The sequence below is a fragment of the Arachis hypogaea genome, chromosome 12, assembly GCF_003086295.3.
Source record: "Arachis hypogaea cultivar Tifrunner chromosome 12, arahy.Tifrunner.gnm2.J5K5, whole genome shotgun sequence".
NCBI classification, from domain to species: Eukaryota; Viridiplantae; Streptophyta; class Magnoliopsida; order Fabales; family Fabaceae; genus Arachis; species Arachis hypogaea.
In genome coordinates, this window is record NC_092047.1 from 117,760,172 (window position 1) to 117,778,721 (window position 18,550).

General features: G+C 32.7%; 3 protein-coding genes across 3 annotated transcripts; 2 read left to right on the forward strand and 1 right to left on the reverse strand.

Moving 5' to 3' along the window:
- Nucleotides 1–723: 723 nt before the first annotated feature.
- LOC112728711 (E3 ubiquitin-protein ligase RHF2A) lies at nt 724–4,476 on the forward strand. Its single transcript, XM_025778971.3, has 10 exons — nt 724–1,088; nt 1,196–1,313; nt 1,984–2,118; nt 2,238–2,284; nt 2,652–2,714; nt 2,809–2,917; nt 3,000–3,349; nt 3,447–3,551; nt 3,650–4,014; nt 4,259–4,476. Exons 2-9 carry the CDS (start codon nt 1,308–1,310, stop codon nt 3,960–3,962), a joined length of 1,128 nt encoding a protein of 375 aa, XP_025634756.1. The 5' UTR covers nt 724–1,088; nt 1,196–1,307; the 3' UTR covers nt 3,963–4,014; nt 4,259–4,476.
- Nucleotides 4,477–5,744: 1,268 nt separating this feature from the next.
- On the forward strand, nt 5,745–10,418 carry LOC112728712 (putative RNA polymerase II subunit B1 CTD phosphatase RPAP2 homolog). Its single transcript, XM_025778972.3, has 7 exons — nt 5,745–5,898; nt 6,746–7,363; nt 7,599–8,417; nt 8,506–8,699; nt 8,813–9,076; nt 9,397–9,555; nt 10,037–10,418. The coding sequence occupies exons 2-7, from the start codon at nt 6,772–6,774 to the stop codon at nt 10,139–10,141; spliced, it is 2,133 nt and encodes a 710-aa protein (XP_025634757.1). The 5' UTR covers nt 5,745–5,898; nt 6,746–6,771; the 3' UTR covers nt 10,142–10,418.
- Nucleotides 10,419–10,458: 40 nt separating this feature from the next.
- On the reverse strand, nt 10,459–14,638 carry LOC112728714 (uncharacterized). The gene is made up of 9 exons (XM_025778973.2): nt 14,247–14,638; nt 13,609–13,855; nt 13,135–13,488; nt 12,928–13,022; nt 12,638–12,718; nt 12,470–12,548; nt 12,318–12,389; nt 11,946–12,053; nt 10,459–11,051 (listed from the first exon to the last, which is right to left on the reverse strand). Exons 2-9 carry the CDS (start codon nt 13,849–13,851, stop codon nt 10,668–10,670), a joined length of 1,416 nt encoding a protein of 471 aa, XP_025634758.1. The 5' UTR covers nt 13,852–13,855; nt 14,247–14,638; the 3' UTR covers nt 10,459–10,667.
- Nucleotides 14,639–18,550: the final 3,912 nt, after the last annotated feature.

Below are 18,550 nucleotides of genomic sequence, written 5' to 3' on the forward strand. Positions count from 1 at the left end.
GGAACTAATAAGCTAAACCACTTTAATCTTCTATTTTATCTACCTAATAGTATTTAATTAAGTGTCAATATAAAATATTCTTATTATAAGAGACTAGAGTTCACTTTATCCTATTGATATACTACAATTTTCAACATATATTTCAAAAACATACCTTTTAATGTTCATAGAGCAACTCTTTTTTCTTAATTAAGTGTCTAATATATTATAATAATCTATTAAATGTTTGTTTGGGTACTATTAAGTTGACAAAAAATTATTTTTTTAATAAAAAAGATTTTTTTAGCGTATTTAATAAATTTCTAATAGTAAAAATAAAAGTATTAGAAAAATAAAAAAACATCTTTTTTAAAAAACTACAATTTACATAATTTTTTTAAAAGATTTTTTTTCTTTAAAAAAAATATTTTTTATATAATAAATAAATAAATAAGTACTTTTATATGATTATATCCAAACATAATTAATAAATAAAATATTTTTATTACATAAGATATTTAAATATAAAAATTATTTTTAATTTTTTATAAGATCTTTTAAAAAAACATAATTTAAAAAAGATCCTTTTTCACCCAAACAAGCCTTAGATTAATTTTAGTAATTGTCTTTTTTTTTTTCATATACCTGTATATTTATTGTTTATTCTCAATTAAAAAAATGATAATACAATCTAACTTTTTCTAAATAATTATTTATATTGATCCCTAATAACAAATTTAAAGTGTTAGAAATAAACAATAAATTACTAGTTAGGTGGTGATTGGATATTCATCATCATCATCATGATCTAAAATTCTTAATTAAACATCTTATCATTTTTTTTTCTGTATTATCATCATTGATTCTTTAATTTAATTAAGATTTTATTATCATTAATTGATAATAATAATAATAATAATAAGGCGTAGAAAGCTATAAAGTTGAGTATACTTTATTCTTCTTTGTGTCCTTTCTGTGATGCTTGTGGGGTTAGTGGGGGTTTCTTGTCAAAAATCAAAATTCTTCATTTCACACAAACACAAATTTGGTAAAGAAACCCATCAATCAAATCAAATCAATAATCAATAATAATCATAAAATCCAGCAAGGTAAACTGCAACACTCTTCTCTTTGTTCTTTTTGTTTTTTTCTTTTCTTTATGATAATCATAATTTCTATTATTGAATTGTTGTTGTTTTCTGCACTGCATCTATAGCTGCTACCTTGGAGGTTTTGAATTCAAGGCTTTGTTTGGTGGGTTCACAAATAATCACTACAAATTTCTTGAGACCCCTTTTTTCTCTTTTGTGGAGCTTTACCAATTCTCAATGGAGGTAAATCCTGTAACTATTCGTTTGTTTGTTGAATTTTGATTGCAAATTTGTGCTTTTTTTCCTTTTTTGTCAAATACCCATTTCAATTTATGTTTCAAAGATTAAACCTTTATTATACAGGAGTTCATTCCAATTGCATCCTTACATGATCCCTTTACTCTGAGCTGTTGTTTTTTCTTCCATTTAACTTTTCACGTATTGGCATATATTTGGTACATGTTTAGAAGGAATAAAAGATGTTTCAGGCATAAATCTGATTATATTTCTTTAGGAGAAAAATGATCAAATTTGAATTCCAATGGCTAGGCTTAGGTAAATTGTTAGAGTTGAAAGTCTGAAACAAAGATCATTGTTTTGAGTTTATTTGCTGAAGCCATGGAAGCCTTACTTGAATAGTGTATAAAGCTTATTTTGGCTTCATTGTTTCATTATGGTTATGATGATGATGATTAATTGAGTTAGTGTTGTTTAATCGAGCTAATGATGTTTAATGTTATTGCGTTGTTCCATTCTCTGCTGTCATCTAGTACACGAGGTAATTCCGGGTAGAATCTGTATTTTTAATGTACTTATCGAAACCATATGTGGTCCATATTCTGTTTGATAAAAATAATATGCACTCTAAGAACTTGGGAAATATTTTCTGAAGTTGTTGGCTGGTATTTAAAAGGTTCCAGAGATGGAAGGAAAGATTGAAAGCCATACAACATCAGCAGAAGCCTTTGTTGAAGGGGGGATTCAAGAAGCCTGTCATGATGCTTGCAGTATATGCCTTGAGGATTTTTGTGACAGTGATCCTGCGTCGGTAATGTTTTCTGCTTTTGATTCATGTGTCTTTTGATTCCGGAATTAGTACTATAATAAGCAACTATTTGAGTTCAATCGAAAGACATTTCTTCAATTTCTCCACCTCTTTTTTTCCAGGTGACTAATTGCAAGCACGAGTTCCACCTACACTGCATTCTTGAATGGTACAATACATGTTTTGCAAGTTGTGTATCTTTCGGAACTTATTACGTTTTAGTTACTGGTGCTTTACGTTCCTTTACAGTACTCATAGGGATATGCATTATGTCATCTAGTTTGGTTTCTATTTATTAAAACGCCTTATAGTGTTTCACCAATAACAAATTCTCATTGACAAAATAGAACCAGAAGTAAGAAAGCAATGATGTACTTATATGCCATTTCCGACTTTCATGTTTTGTTTTCTTTTGATCTTCGGGTTGGGCAAAGTGGAAGGGACCAAAATTTCGACATGATAAAAGGGGGTTACTAGCCGTACCGATGTAAATGGAACTATATAACTTTAGCAATTTTACGAGTGATTGTTCACAGGTGTCAAAGAAGCTCCCAATGTCCCATGTGTTGGCAATCTGTTAGCTTGAAGGATGCTACCAGGTTGTTTGTTTATGATTTTTCTTTTCAAATATGATATCTATTTTATAATTCTTTTTTGGAATTATATTATTAAACTCGTATGCATTTATGACAGTCAAGAATTGCTTGAAGCAGTAGAGCAGGAGAGGAGCATAAGGGTTACCCCATCAAGAAATGTTGATATCTTTCATCATCCAACCCTTGATGATCCAGAATTGCAGCAGGTCGGTTATCTGTCATCAGTTTCGAAGTTTTGGTTTGATTCGCTTGGTTAAGCACATCATAATATGTTTTCACATTATGCAGTTTGAAGAGCGAATAATTCAACATATAGCTGCTGCGGCAGCAATGAGGAGAGCACGGCACCTTGGTCACAGGGAAGGTCCTAGTACTCGGTCATCTGCTCATGGCCATCCACATTTCTTACTATTCTCGGCACAGTCGAGTGCACATCCATCTAGTCCTGAATCTGTTGCCGGAGATGGAAATGAACTGGCTGAAATCCCTGTAGGAAGTCCATCTACGCCACTTACATCTGATGGAGACGAACCATCAACGTCTCAGCTGATCGCACATATTCAAACTCGGAGCCCTTCTTTAGCTCACAGGTCTACTGTCTCGGCTACAAACCGTGAAGGGATTCACCCTAATGAAAGGTACTTAGTTAGGTCTTAATGATTATTATCTTAGGGATCATTATTAGTAGTTTGGATAAGTGGAGTTATGTATTCTTTCTTCCCTTGCATGCCGAAGTTCTACCACTCATTCTTCGACTTTGGACGGAGACAGAGCAGGGCCATCCGATCTCCAGTCATTTTCTGATTCTTTGAGGTCCAAATTTAATGCAATGTCCCTGAGGTACAATTTCTTAGAAAGCAATGGCATGTGTCCTTACTCCTTAGAAGTATGTATTTTCTCAAATTGACTTATACGGTATTGAATTGTTTTATGACTAGATACAAAGAATCGCTTTCGAAGGGCACAAGGGGATGGAAAGAGAGGCTGTTCTCTCGAAATTCTTCCGTGTCAGAACTCGGTTCAGAAGTCAAGAGAGAGTTGAATGCTGGAATTGCGAGTGTATCCCGATTGATGGAGCGCCTCGAATCTAGAGAAAATAATAGAGTTGGGGATGCATCTTTGTCGAATCATTTGGCGGATTCCTCCATCCCTGAGACTAGCAACCAGCACAATGTGGAAGCTCTCGGAAGGAACTCTTCGCGCGGCAATAATTCTCAGGCCACTTTTTCTACTGGCTCAGATTCAAACTAAGCATTGTTTTTGTTTCTGTGAATGCATACTCCTCAGCATCTCATATTTGAAGGTGAGCTTTGATCTTTGTTGTTTGTTGGTGGAACCTATTAGCCAGAACAGAATCAGCAAATCTTTCATCAAATTTAAAACCAAAATATAGCTGTAAAATGGTTCTAATGATAACATATTAAAACTCTTCCATTCACCTCAATATTTACCTAGAGATGGAGGATAATACAGAGAAATAATTTACATGATTTTTAATCCCATATTCATCCATATAGATTCTAACATAACTAATTTTCTTTTTTCAGGCTAATTGTTTGCCCAGAAATGACATGCTGAGGAGATTATGCCTTTGTTATGTTCTGGTTTTCAATTTTTTCTTTTAAAAAAAAAAGGGTCTAAAAGGATATTTGTGTCAAAAGCTGAGAACTCTTAGTCTTATCTTGTGTATATTAAATGATGGGAACATGGAGGAGTTTGTATTTAATCTGATGGAGAAATTGGTTTGAAATTGAATTATCAGAAACTGGTGTCCTTATATTAATTACTTTTGGTACAATGGAACCCAATGGGAATATATGTGGATCAAGGTGTGCCAATTTTAAAGGTTCATTAAATAATTCAGAAATTTTAATTATGCACAAAAAATGGCCATATATAGTTTTCATTTTTTTTTTGTCTAAAGCACCAAATAATTGAGAAAATTATTATTGGTCTCATCGTTATTTCATATTTTTTCTTTTTTAATTAATTATTCATTTTAAAAATTTTGTTTTTCCCAAATAATTGTTATATTACGTTATTAGATATGTCGAAAATTGAAGGAATGGATTTTTCCAATTTTTCTTTAAATTATTTGGTAAAATATAATCTCTTATTTTATTGTCTTTAAATGAAATCAAGAGAAAATATAAGAGAAAAGATATTAAATAATAAAAAATTACACTTTACCAAACAGCTCTGATATGCTCTATGCATGGGCTTGTACGCATGGGCGATTATTAGTATTCTTTAATAAGTGAAAGACAGAATACCAAAAAAATAATAAGTGAAAGACAAGGATGTGGTATTTATAAGTATTTGATTCGCACCAAATATTAAATAAATAAATAAATAAATAAATAATATATGTTATATTTATATTTTATTTTAATTAATAATTATTATAATAAATATTATATTATTTTAATTTTGTTATTTAAAAAAATTAATTTAATAATATTTTAGAAGTAAACATATTTAAAAAAATAAAAAAAAGAGTTTCATTAAAATAAAAAAGAGATTTTATTGATTTTTTTATAGAAATAAACTTTTTTATATATTTTTTCATTTTGCGCGTCGAATTGAAATTTTAGCCATATACTATTGATCCGCGAGACCGCGAACACCCCTAATAAATGAAAGAGAATAAACAAACAAAATAATTAAATAGAATAATCATTAATATTTAAAATAATTTTATAAATTATTTTATAATTTCAATAAAGTTTAGTTATTTTATTAATTCAAATGAATATTTTAAAATAGAGAGTTAATTAAAATTATAAATATAAATTTTAGTTCAAGTGATCAAGTCACATGAATACTTATTTTAAGTTTATTTGTATGATGGATTGATGATGGCCCTTGGTCATTTTTTTTTTTTGGATTAAATCACAAGAAAATAAAAAAGAATTAGAAAAACCACAATAGGAATTACTGAATTAGGAAATCACCATATTGCATTATTGCTTAGAGTCTTAAATATAAATTTCATTATTAAAATATTTAAATTAGATAAAGTGTATAAATACATAAATACCACCTTGTCTCCAACATACATTCCCCAATTCGGTTGAATCCCTAAAATCTTCTCTTTCCCTCTTTTCGCTCTCCTTCGCGCCCATCACAGGTTCCACTGATCCACCCACCGCCACTCGCCACCGTCCACCGTCAAGTCACTGCCGGAGTACCTTCCCTCCCTCTGCTTCTTCTTCTTCTATCCATAAACCCTAGGGCTTTGCAACCTTCTCAAATTTTTATCTATGACAATTAACTCTATTCTAAGTCACTTCTCTTGTTCTCCTTAAAAACGAAATCAATTTTATCACTCGGACCAATTGGTTTCAAATGATTTTTTATTCTTTGACCGTATTCGAAAATTCCCAACCTTTTTGAGCTACTTAGTGACTTGGGATTTTGCAAATGTGGTCACTTTTTAAATCAATTTTTTTTTTATAAATATTTTAGCAATGTATTTAGTGCAGCTAAATCTTTTTAAAAAATAATTAATATAATCCAATTCCATATTATGCCAGCTTTGGTTGTTTTGTTGAAGCATGAAAGAGTTTAAAATACTTGCATTGGAATGAAGTAATAAGGTTTATATGAATGTACAAATAACAACTAAAATAATAAGGGATGTCACAATATTTATATCTGCATTGCATCTTTGTAACCAAGTAATGTACAGTAAGAGGTACAACTTGGTAGTAGCTATTTGACATTGAGTAGTATAATCTATGTTTATATGTTGAGTAAGCTGAGGGGAGTAGTTGAGTTAATTCTAGGAGCACGAGGATGATTTGATTATTGTAATGAATTTTGAAATCTAATACTTGATTATGTTTGTGTTTGAGGGAATAGAATCAATCTTAGAAAGCTTTGCTTTCAATATTTAATTATCATGTGCAATTGTTTGTCTTCCTGTTTTTCTGATCAGTTATTGCCCGAGTGCTTTTGAATTAGAAATATTTATTTTTTGTCTGGTGGTAGCTTAATGTTAGTTTTTTTTTTTTTGCATGACATTATTCCAGATACTACCTTTTAAGGATTTTGTTCAATGGGAAAGGATCAACTTGCATTTGTCAAAGATGCTGTTTTCAAACTGCAAATGTCCCTTCTTGAGGGCATCCAAAATGAAGACCAGCTGTTTGCAGCTGGATCTGTGATATCAAAGAGTGATTATGAAGATGTTGTGACTGAACGATCCATCACAAATGTGTGTGGTTATCCACTCTGCCACAATTCTTTGCCATCTGATCGGACCCGGAAGGGTAGATATCGGATTTCACTAAAGGAGCACAAGGTCTATGACCTGCATGAGACATACATGTTTTGTTCATCGAGTTGTGTTGTTAACAGCAAAACTTTCGCTGGGAGCTTGCAAGATGAGAGATGCTCAGTTTTAGACTCAGAGAAACTAAACAATGTTCTTAGACATTTTGCGGATATGAATCTAGAACCATTGGAGAAGTTGGAAAAGAGTGGTGATTTGGGTTTGTCTAACTTGAAAATTCAGGAGAAAGAAGAAACCGGCACTGGAGAGGTGTCTTTGAAGGAGTGGGCTGGACCTTCAAATGCAATTGAAGGTTATGTACCAAAACCAAGAGACAGTGATTCCAAGGGTTCTTCTCGGAAAAATATTAAGAAAGGTGAGAATTTATGGAGTCCTGATATGTTTAGGAGCCTAAATTATAAAATAGCCATATGCTAGTTCTTGTTTAGGGGTGATATTTTATTTATTCTATTATGTTCAATCAGTGGCATGTGAGTAAATATGATTGAACTGAAGCTGGCGACCTGATTTCTGAGAAATGGAATAGTTTAACTTTTAGTTCTTATCCTTCTTCACTTTCCGACAAAGTGGGCTTTGATTATGCGTTGCAGGGGCCAAAGGTGCTCGTGGCAAGTTGAACGGTGACAAAAATTTAATTATTAATGACATGGACTTCACGAGTACTATAATTATGACCGATGAGTATAGTGTTTCGAAAGCACCACCAGGTCAAACAGACACCAAAGTTGATCATCAAATTAAACCAACTGCATCAGTTGAGAAGCTGAAAACGGTTGGCAGTAAAGAGGTAGTTGCAAAAGATGGTAAGAGTATTGAAGAACTGTCTTCCTCTTTTAAGAGTGGTCTAAATTTAAGTGCCTCAGAAAAAGAGGAGGAGCCAAGAATCAAGGAAGTAGCTGAATCTTGTGATGCTGTGCTCAAAACCCCTCTTGACCCTTTTGATAAAAAAACAAATGTTAATTTCGTCTCCATATCTGAAAGACAATGTGATGTTGAAAAGAACAATTCTGAAGTGGCACCAATAAAAGATGGGGAATGTAGAGTTGCTGTTAATGATGGTGCTTCCACTTCCAATGTAGATGCAGCCAATGATGATGATAAAGTCCAAATGGAAAAAACAACCGGATCATCCAAGAATAAACCCAAGTCTTCTCTTAAAGCTGCTGGTGGAAAGAAACTTAGTCGCTCTGTTACTTGGGCGGATGAGAAAAGCAACAGTTCCGGGAGTAAAGATCTTTGTGAGGTTAAAGAATTTGGAGACGCCAAACATAAATCTGACTTGGTAGATGATACAGAAGTTGATGATGATGAAGATATGATTCGTCGCACATCTGCTGAAGCTTGTGCAATGGCATTGAACCAAGCATCGGAAGCAGTTGCATCTGGAGGATCCGATGTTGCTGATGCTGGTAACTTTTGTTTCTTTCATATGTTTTCTATTTATATATTAGATGAATTTTCACCTTCTTTTGGTGTCCATCAATGTGTCTCCTGCAGTTTTGGAAGCTGGGCTCATTATTTTGCCACCCCCACAAGACGGTGTTGAGAAAGAGATTAAGGAGAATGATGATATGGAAGAAACTGAATCGTTTACTGTGAAATGGCCACAAAAGCCTGGATTTCCCGATGTTGATTTGTTTGACAATGAAGACTCATGGTTTGATGCTCCACCTGAAGGTTTCAGTTTGACAGTGAGTCTCTAATCTCTACTGAGTTCTTTAACAAATATCCAATATCCTAAACTGTGCATGCTTTCTTGATTTAATCCATGCCATACCTTGATCCTTTTATAATTTTGTTTCAGTTATCACCTTTTGCAACCATGTGGAATGCACTCTTTACATGGATATCATCTTCTTCTTTGGCATATATATACGGGAGTGATGAAAGTTCTCATGAGGAATATCTATCAGTTAATGGGAGAGAATATCCATGCAAAATCGTATTGTCAGATGGTAGATCATCTGAAATAAAGCAAACTTTAGCCAGTTGTCTTTCTCGAGCTTTACCTGCAGTTGTTGCCGAGCTCAGGTTACCAGTACCAATATCAACCTTGGAGCAAGGGGTGGTAAGATTTTGGCTTTACTTTGTTCTATATACTAAGTAATGATGTATTACAGTTGTCAGACATCTGGTTCCATCTTGTGTTTACTAAGTAATCATGTGTGGTTACCTAGTAATGATGTTTCGTGTCGTAGGACAAAGGAAATTGTTTAGATGGGCACTGTGGAGAGTTCTTTGCACCTTAGAGTTATGCCTTAATTTTAATAGTATGAGTTGCATGTAGTTTTAAGTTATAATCTTCATAACTGTACAGAGAAATATCTTGTAATAATCCAGATACTATTTTTATATGGATATGAGTTACTTCACTTGATTTTCTTATAGGCATGCTTGCTGGATACAATGTCATTTGTGGATCCTCTTCCGGCTTTCAGAACAAGGCAATGGCAAGTGGTTGCTCTTCTGTTCATCGATTCATTGTCCGTTTGTAGAATCCCTTCTCTGACCTCATACCTGACAGATAGGAGGCCCTTGTTTCGCAAGGTGAGAGATGGTGATATCAGTATCTTTACCCTGGCAGGAATCTTATTGATACTAAGAAAAAAAAAACAATATAGTTATATTACTTAGATATCATGTCCTAAAATCTTAATCCTTTCCATATATGAGCTTTTTGTTGAGGTAGTTCAATTAACATTCAAGTATCTACATAACAACTGCAAGAGAGATTGCTTAATTTTCATCTGTGTTTCCTGTATAGATGTTTTGCCACCTCTTTTTATTGGTTTTGGTGCAAAACTTAAACAATATAAGCCCTTCATGGTTTAGCAGATCATGCTTGATTTTCTTCACCTTCTTCTACTAAGATTTAATAGCCACATTTTACAATTCTATAATCAAGTTTTTTGAAATGAATTCTTATATCTCTTAGGTGCTGCTTCTTATTCTGTGTTACTTCTGATTTTGTTGCATAATCCTTTAGTTTTCATTCATAATTTGTTAACTATGGGTTTGATGAAAACAGGTTTTGCATGGTACCGAACTGGATGTGGAAGAGTATGAGGTGCTGAAGGATCTCATGGTACCACTTGGCCGCGCGCCTCAATTTTCTTCCCAAAGTGGAGCCTGATCACATGATGCAACTTCAACTTGAATTGATCATCTTCAACAACTGAATTCTGAAGAACTTACAATGATTTGAGTGCAATCTTTTTATTGTTTCTTTTTCTAGGAAAAAAATTGCATTTCAAGCATTGCAGTGATTGGAAAATTCTGTTTATACTTGAAACCAAGATACTTATATGTTGGCACTTGTAAGAAACCCAAGCAAGATTGGAACCAGATTTTAGTATGACTCAATTCTATTGAGAGTGATGAATGAAAGATTGATTTTCAATTTTGACAAATTTCTGATATGAATTAACACACGAATAACTTGCTAAACAATGAATAAACAAGGCTTTTTTACTATAGGTTATAAAGGTATGAGTTCAATACAAGAAGCAAATATAATTTAATACATGCTTTTGATGAACAAAGAAACAACCTCATTATACATGATATAATATAATGAAATGAACATGGGAACAATAAAAACAACTTCAACAAGGAATCCTAAGTTTATATAATCAATATATTTGATCTGGATTTAAATTCTACCCTCCAACAGTAACCTCATATGATACAACCAGTGCATTATTGTTCTGACCATGAGGATTTTCAGATCCAAGTTCCATGCCACCTCTTTGGTATTCAGAATTGTTAACTTGTGCTTCTTGGCATTCTTCATTGCTTCCTATACCTGAGACCTTGATTATAGACTTTCTAGAATCATTTTCAGTTTTCTTTGAAATTTCCTTAGCTTGTGGCTTGGTTTGAGTTTTGTTCATTGGTTTCTTTGAAGTAACATCTTTGTGAGCTTTCACCTTTGATTTGGTGGCTGAATCATTCTGAGAACAAGATTTATCTTCTGAATTGTTGCTCACAACAGACCCTTTATTCCTTCCAAGCTTTGGGGATATTGGGCGAGTTGTAGGTATCTGATTGGTAGATAAAAATGCATTAGAATTGGTTCGCTAGATAAGAAATATGCAACTCCGAAGAGTATAGAAGAGACATGTTATTTGTACTTATTTTGTCTTATAAACTGAGCCCATACAAGCAAGGTTGTCAAACTCGGGAGTCTAGGTAAACTCGTGGAGTTGACCTAGACTCGACTCATAGACTCGTATGAGTTTACCTGTTATAATTTTTTTGCAAAAAACATATATATCGTGTATAATATATATGTTTATTCAAATACAGACATTCAAACTCAACAATTTCAATATCAAAAAACATAATAAATTAACATAATACTTCAATTATAACAAGTACTCTAGAACACACATTCAAATCCTTCACAAGTATGCATCTAGTTCAACATAAAATGCAAAAAGGGCTTGGAGAAGAGAGTGATTGAATGAGTGCGGCAAACAAAGTGAGGAATTTAGCTGTTTAGGGTTACGTTCATACGTTGCTCCCTTTTTTCCTCGTTTTTTTGGGCCCAAAATGGCTCCGTTTTTGCAAAAAAGGCCAAACAAAGCAAACTCGTTGACTCGTCCGTAAACTCGCGAGTTTGACCGAGTTTATGCGAGTTTACCCAGAAACGAGTTTGTGTCTGAATTAACTCGATTCCACTTTAACTCGAGAGTTTGACAACAATTAATACAAGTAAAATGAGTACTTAAAACAGTTGAGCAAGTCAGCATTACAGAAAAGAAGAATAGATTCTCTAGCTAAAAAAACACACATTAGCAATATGAACTTGCTTTTTTATTTGCCATGAAAAGCCATGAAAACAAGCTTGGATAAATGGAAAAAGAAAAAACCACTTAGTTCTGACTTCTGAGAATGGAGAACTTCTTTAGAAGGCATTGTGAGAGATAAGTTACCTTCTTGAGTTCAACCTTTGGAGGAGGTTCCTTATAGAAACTTGGCATTGGAGTGGCCTTGAATGTCATGGCTTTCCTCAATTGCTTGATCTCTGCTTCCTGGTTTTCCTGCACAAAATCCACAAGACAAAATGAAGAAAATAATTTAGAAAACTAAGATCACAACAAGGAATAGAATCCATTTTGTTCGCGCTAGGGAGAATGCTATGATGCATCACTTTAAACTCGCTACATCATGCACTAAGGTAATCCCAACGGCTCAAATCCGGTGCATAATAGATTGACTTAAATCTACTCAGTTGGATTACCATAGTGCATGATGCATCGAGTTTAACTTGGTGCATCTAAGTCATAAACCCATGCCATATGTACCTTTGATTTCTCTTGGAGATTAGTCTTTTCAGCTTCCTTTTCCTGAATTTTCTCTTCCAACTTTGAGAAGAACTGAGGGAAACAAAGGATCAATATATCACAATGACTATTAACATAATCAATAAGATAAGATGCAAGGTTGCAGCAATAACCTCCTTCCTCTTTTCAGCTCTCTCTTCCAATCTGAAGGAGAATCCAGAACCACTGCTCCTCCGGCGAGGAGTGGTGCTTCTGATAGCATGTAAACAAAGTTTGATGAATATTTTAGTAACACAAAAAGAATGAACTAATAAGTGTGAGTGATAGTGTATGAATCATACGAAGTTGTGGATTGACCATCCTCATCTTCCTTGTTTGTTTTTTCAGATTTTTTTGAGTCTGAATTTTGATCAACAACAGATCTGCAATAAGGCCAAAAAGCCATAATGTCACAGTCCAATCAACAGAATATTGAATTATTGATCATCCAACTTATAGTATTGATGAAGGATAGATTTAATTACTCTGTAGTCTCTTATAGTTTCACTTAATTATCAATTTGATACTATAGTTTAAAACTTTATAATTAAATCCTTATACTGAGTGAAATTATAGGGAGGCTAGCACTTACATGGATGGTTGAGATGGTTGAGATGGCTGAGATGGCTGAGATGGTTGACTCTTGGCAACATCATTTGCCAGCGCGGCCGGAGTTGACCTTCCAAGCTGGTAGAACAATGAAAAGAAGCTATCATGAGCATGGACATGGATACCAATGAGGAAGAATTTATAAGTTAGACAGAGAAAATGCAATGTAGAAAAAAAAAAAGAATCTAACCATAGGGCGTTTAAAGCTAGAAGTTGATGTCAAATTCTTTTGGTTTGTTTTTACTTCCTTTGAGCTAATTTGAGAGTTTGTCAACTTGCTTCCATGGCGAATCGAAGACTCGGCTTTAACACTATTGCCTTGAACATGCTGCTTAGCTTCTGTTTTCACCTGAACTCCATCAATGCTTTTCTTTATACCATCTCTAGTAGTTGCTGATTTTGATGGGAATGAAAGGCTCTTAGAAAGATTTTGCCTTTGCTTTTGCTTTTGAGAAGATGAAGTTGAAGCCTTCAAATCTGGTTTGTCTTTGATGACAGCAAGTTTGTTGTTCTTCACAGCAACACCACCTTTTCCACCAGGTTCCTAACAACATCAACTTGTTTATATATTTCTATCTTGAAACAGTTACCAAATTCGCCACACTCGCTAAGTGACATTAACATTCACAATGTGATAACTGATAAATAACCATTAATGTGGTACCTTAGCATGCTTTGAGCTTTTACTTGCTGCTGAAGATTTTGTTTTTGCTTCAACTTCAACTTCAACTCCATCACTAGCAGAATTTGAGGCTTCACCTTCTACTTTGGGTTTAGATCCTTCATTCTTTCCATGATTCTCTTCATTGTTGCAATTGTTTTCAACTTCTTTATCCATGTTCTCATTAGTACTCACCCCAATCACATGTTTCTCTTCCTCCACAGCAACTCCATTTTCAGATTCCATATTGCTATCATAATGAAAAACAAAACCAAAAAACAAAGGAAAGAAGACGAGGTTAGCCGAAATATGGTTATTGATTCAAGAACTCAAAGTTCCCCTGCTTCTAAATTCTATATGATTTCTATAGAAAGGTGCATGGACTATTAAACATGCCATTGGAAATTCTTGAAAAGATTTGATACATCAAGATTAACTATCAGATTCCAATGCTACATTTTCTCAGTATAAACAATAGATAACATAACATTGGATCTTCATCACAAACTTGAACATTGACCCAGATAAGATGAACATCAATTATATCAAAACCACACAAAAGAATCCATGCAGAATCAAAATCAGAACAAAACCAAAAGAAAGAATCTGAAAACAGAAATTCAGAACAACTGAGAAAATACCTCTAGAACTATGAGAATAATAAGCAGTGGCTAATCAAATTCAAAGGCTGAATTATGCACAAGATTGGTGTCTATAGTGTAAAAACAGAAGAGAATAATAGAGTATGAAAATTTTGATTATGATTTGGATTAAAACCACTAGAAGAAGTGGATTTTTAAGCACTTAAGGTATGTATTATAATAGTTGAAACTGAAAGCTCTGGAGTTGGTGACACAATACTTTTCCTTTGAGAAAAGAGAGATATGAAATTAAATTTTTGGAGATTTTTGGAAAAGAAATCTCAAGTGGAACTAGCTTTCAATGAACTGGAATACATAGATAGATTAATAGGAACTGTCACAATAACTTTTCTATTATTCTTTTTAACATGTAATTTTTTTTGGTACAATTTTAACAGTGAGAGAGATAAAATTAGAATATTAACAAAATTAATGTAACTAACATTAAAGTTATGTTTGGTAAAATGTATAAAAATATCTTGTCTGTTTCTATATATATTATTATTGGATGAAAAAAAAAATAACTATAGCCGGAATCACTTGTTTTTTACTTTTTTTTTGGTGGAACCAACAATGGAAAAAACAAAAAACAATTAGGGTTGTTTTGTCTTTTGATAATAATCTATGTGCTAAATTAACTTTGATTAAGGTTGATTAGGATAGAGGTTAACTCCTTAACAAAAAAAGTTTATATGCTTATGTATCTGCATAACAGCATAAGTGTATACTTAGTTTAGTTTATTTTAATTTAATTTAAATTAATTAGTCAATTATTTATTTGATCCAGAAATTTAATGTAATAAACCAATCATTACATTCGTATGAATTAATTAAGATAATTCATAATTTGTCTCAATTCCTCCAACTAACTTCATGGAAGAGGGTGCCACTGCCAGCAATAAAATGTTATTTAAAAATAAAAAAGGTGATTATTGCCACAGTGTAAAAGATTCATTTATTTATTTTTTATTATATTATATATTTTTTTGGAGATTTTGGTTACAGACAAGATTATTGACTAAATAAATTAAGAATTCCTAATAAGGATAGTTCTAGTTTCTTAGGAGTAATCAAGAGATATTTGTCCATCTCTAAAGAATATATATATATATATACATCAACATCACATTTCTTCTAAATCTTATACTTATTAGAATTATTAAGATCAAGATATGCTTTTGGCTCCATGAATATATATAAAGGACCTTCAACACCCTAAAAGAAAAATTACATACTTATAAAATTTGTTCTATTTTTTGTAGTTTACGTACTCTGTAGTCCTTATAATTTTATTAAATTTATAATTAGGTCTTTTTCATATTAAAAATATTAAAATTGATAGAATATTTTTTTCAAAAAATATGTGATAAAAAATTTAATTAAATTCTTAATTATAAATATCTTTAATTTATAAAAAAATATTCAATTGACTTTAATATTTTTTATACAAAAAATAATTTAATTATAAAATTAAAAATAATATAAAAATCTAATTAAGAATTTAATAAAATTATAAAAACTAACGGATTAATCAAACATTTTTTTCACCTATACTAACCTTCCTATATTATTGTTGGGAATAAGACACAATTCCCCCTTGAGAAAACACCTTTGACAGAGAAATAAAATAGACACAATCACAACACAAGAATTTAACGTGGAAACTCCAATTACCGGAGAAAAAACCACGGCCGTTGTCAAATGACAACCAGAGAATATCACTATGTGAAAATTGTTACAACACATAGACTTCTTTCTCTCACCGGCACCCCAGTACACCCACACTCTTTCAAAGCAAATATCTAACTACACCTCACAACACTCTCTAATCAAAGAGTACAGAGGAAAAGAAAAATCAGATACAAGCTTAAAGTGTTTCTGACTGGTGCAAAAACAAATGAAGAACTTAGCCTCATATTTATAGCCTAGGCCACCCACTCCATTTGCTATCCTAAGCAATGTGGGACTAATTCAACCAAATCCTAACAATCTCCACCTTGATTGAAATAGTCACACATCTTCAGCTTCCATTGTCAACACCGACAATTCTTTGCTGCCATTGTCTATACCGACAATCATAGTTCAGAGAACTATCATACTCCACCATGAAAGTATACTCACTTGGAATTAGACCACTCCAAGAATTTCGCCTTGGTACAGATCGAAACCTTGCTGAAAATTCATGGTGCAACTTCCAAATTGGCTTTTCCTGGAAGTTCTTCAGCCATCGACCTAACTCCGCCACACACCTTGCATCTCAACGCCAACCAATGCCCGTGTGCAATTGTGGACCCGATTGCCACAACTTATCCTTATCCATGGCAGTGCGGTAATACCATGAGGATACTTCTTGTCTTCTAGAGAACATCATCTTCTCTCATAGAGAGAGCAACCAGAGATCTTCTCCTTCAACGCCTTGTGCAAACCTGATTGTATCAACACATCCTTGACTTGTACTTGCCACAAGCCAAAATTGATTCTTCCATCAAATTTCTCTATTTCAAGCTTCACAGCACTTGAATATCCAGACATTGTTGCAACCGTATACTGGAATAGTATAACTCAACTGTAGACCGTGCACTAGGAAGGGTCCCCAGGAAAGAGAGGTGGGTCACAATGGACACACTTAAATACCAAGTCTTTCCTTAGCCAGAACCTTTCCAAACTGCACTCTCACAGTGTCACACTGCCTTCCAGCAACAACAACAGCAACCAAAGATCAACCTCAAGCCACAGGACAAAATTCTTTTCTGATGTGGAAGGTCAGACTAGGCTGCAACCACAGAGCATACTAAGAATAAATCCCACCGAACCGAAGCTCTGATACCACTTGTTGGGAATAAGACACAATTCCCCCTTGAGAAAACACCTTTGACAGAGAAATAAAATAGACACAATCACAACACAAGAATTTAACGTGGAAACTCCAATTACCGGAGAAAAAACCACGGCCGTTGTCAAATGACAACCAGAGAATATCACTATGTGAAAATTGTTACAACACATAGACTTCTTTCTCTCACCGGCACCCCAGTACACCCACACTCTTTCAAAGCAAATATCTAACTACACCTCACAACACTCTCTAATCAAAGAGTACAGAGGAAAAGAAAAATCAGATACAAGCTTAAAGTGTTTCTGACTGGTGCAAAAACAAATGAAGAACTTAGCCTCATATTTATAGCCTAGGCCACCCACTCCATTTGCTATCCTAAGCAATGTGGGACTAATTCAACCAAATCCTAACAATTATAAATCTAATATGTGAGAAGTCTTTGTCATCAATTTTAATTAATTTGAGTGATGTGGTTATAATGACTATTTAAACACTTTCGTGCATATCCATTTTCTTCTAAACTGAATCATATATGGCTTTCTTTATTGTTTATTATTTATATCATAATCTAAGTTTGTGATAGAAACCAATCATTACCTATAATTTTTGCATATAAATGGTTATGGTATACTTCCAATACATTACACTATTCCATTCAATGTATACAAGAAAATTACTATAGAATTTCTGATGAGGACAAATATATTTATTTATTCATTTATTTTTGTGTTAAAATAAATGTAGGCAAATAAAAATTTGTTACTTATAAGTGAAGTAAGACAAGATAATATTCTACCTTTCAAGTTGCAAAGTATTTAAGGAATTAAAAAAGATTGCTATTCAATTAGTTGAGTTATGTATATATGTATGATTTCATAAATATATGTTATAGTAAAAATAAAAATAAAAAAACAATAATATGAGAAGAAAGTGAAATAAGACAGAAGACAATGAATGAAGGAGGCAGCAAAACATATGATACTGTTTCAGAACATGGAAATGTAAGGAGTGAAGAGGGGCCAGGTTGTGGTATTTTTCTATTATAAGACATAACATTTATTACAATCTTCTAAAAAATAAAAATAGAAAATGAAAAAAAAAATATTTATGAGTAGTGGTTTTATTATTTACTGGAATATTGAGCTAGAATTTTTGTAACATACATTTATCATTGTTACAACATTCTGTTTTAAATTTTTAATGTATTATAAGGATAAACAATCATCCATGTATTATTTGGAGTACCAATATTTTGTTTTTCATTTAAAACTCCCTAAACCCGATTGTTAAAAAGATAATAGTTTTCTTATTTATATAATAGCTTTTAAGATTACACAAGTATTTTTCAAGTTTTATAATGTTATGAGAATAGAAATTACATGATAAATTAATTATTTAGAATTTAATTCAAATATTATATTTTATATTCAAATAAAATATAAAAAATATTTATTTTACATGTTAATAA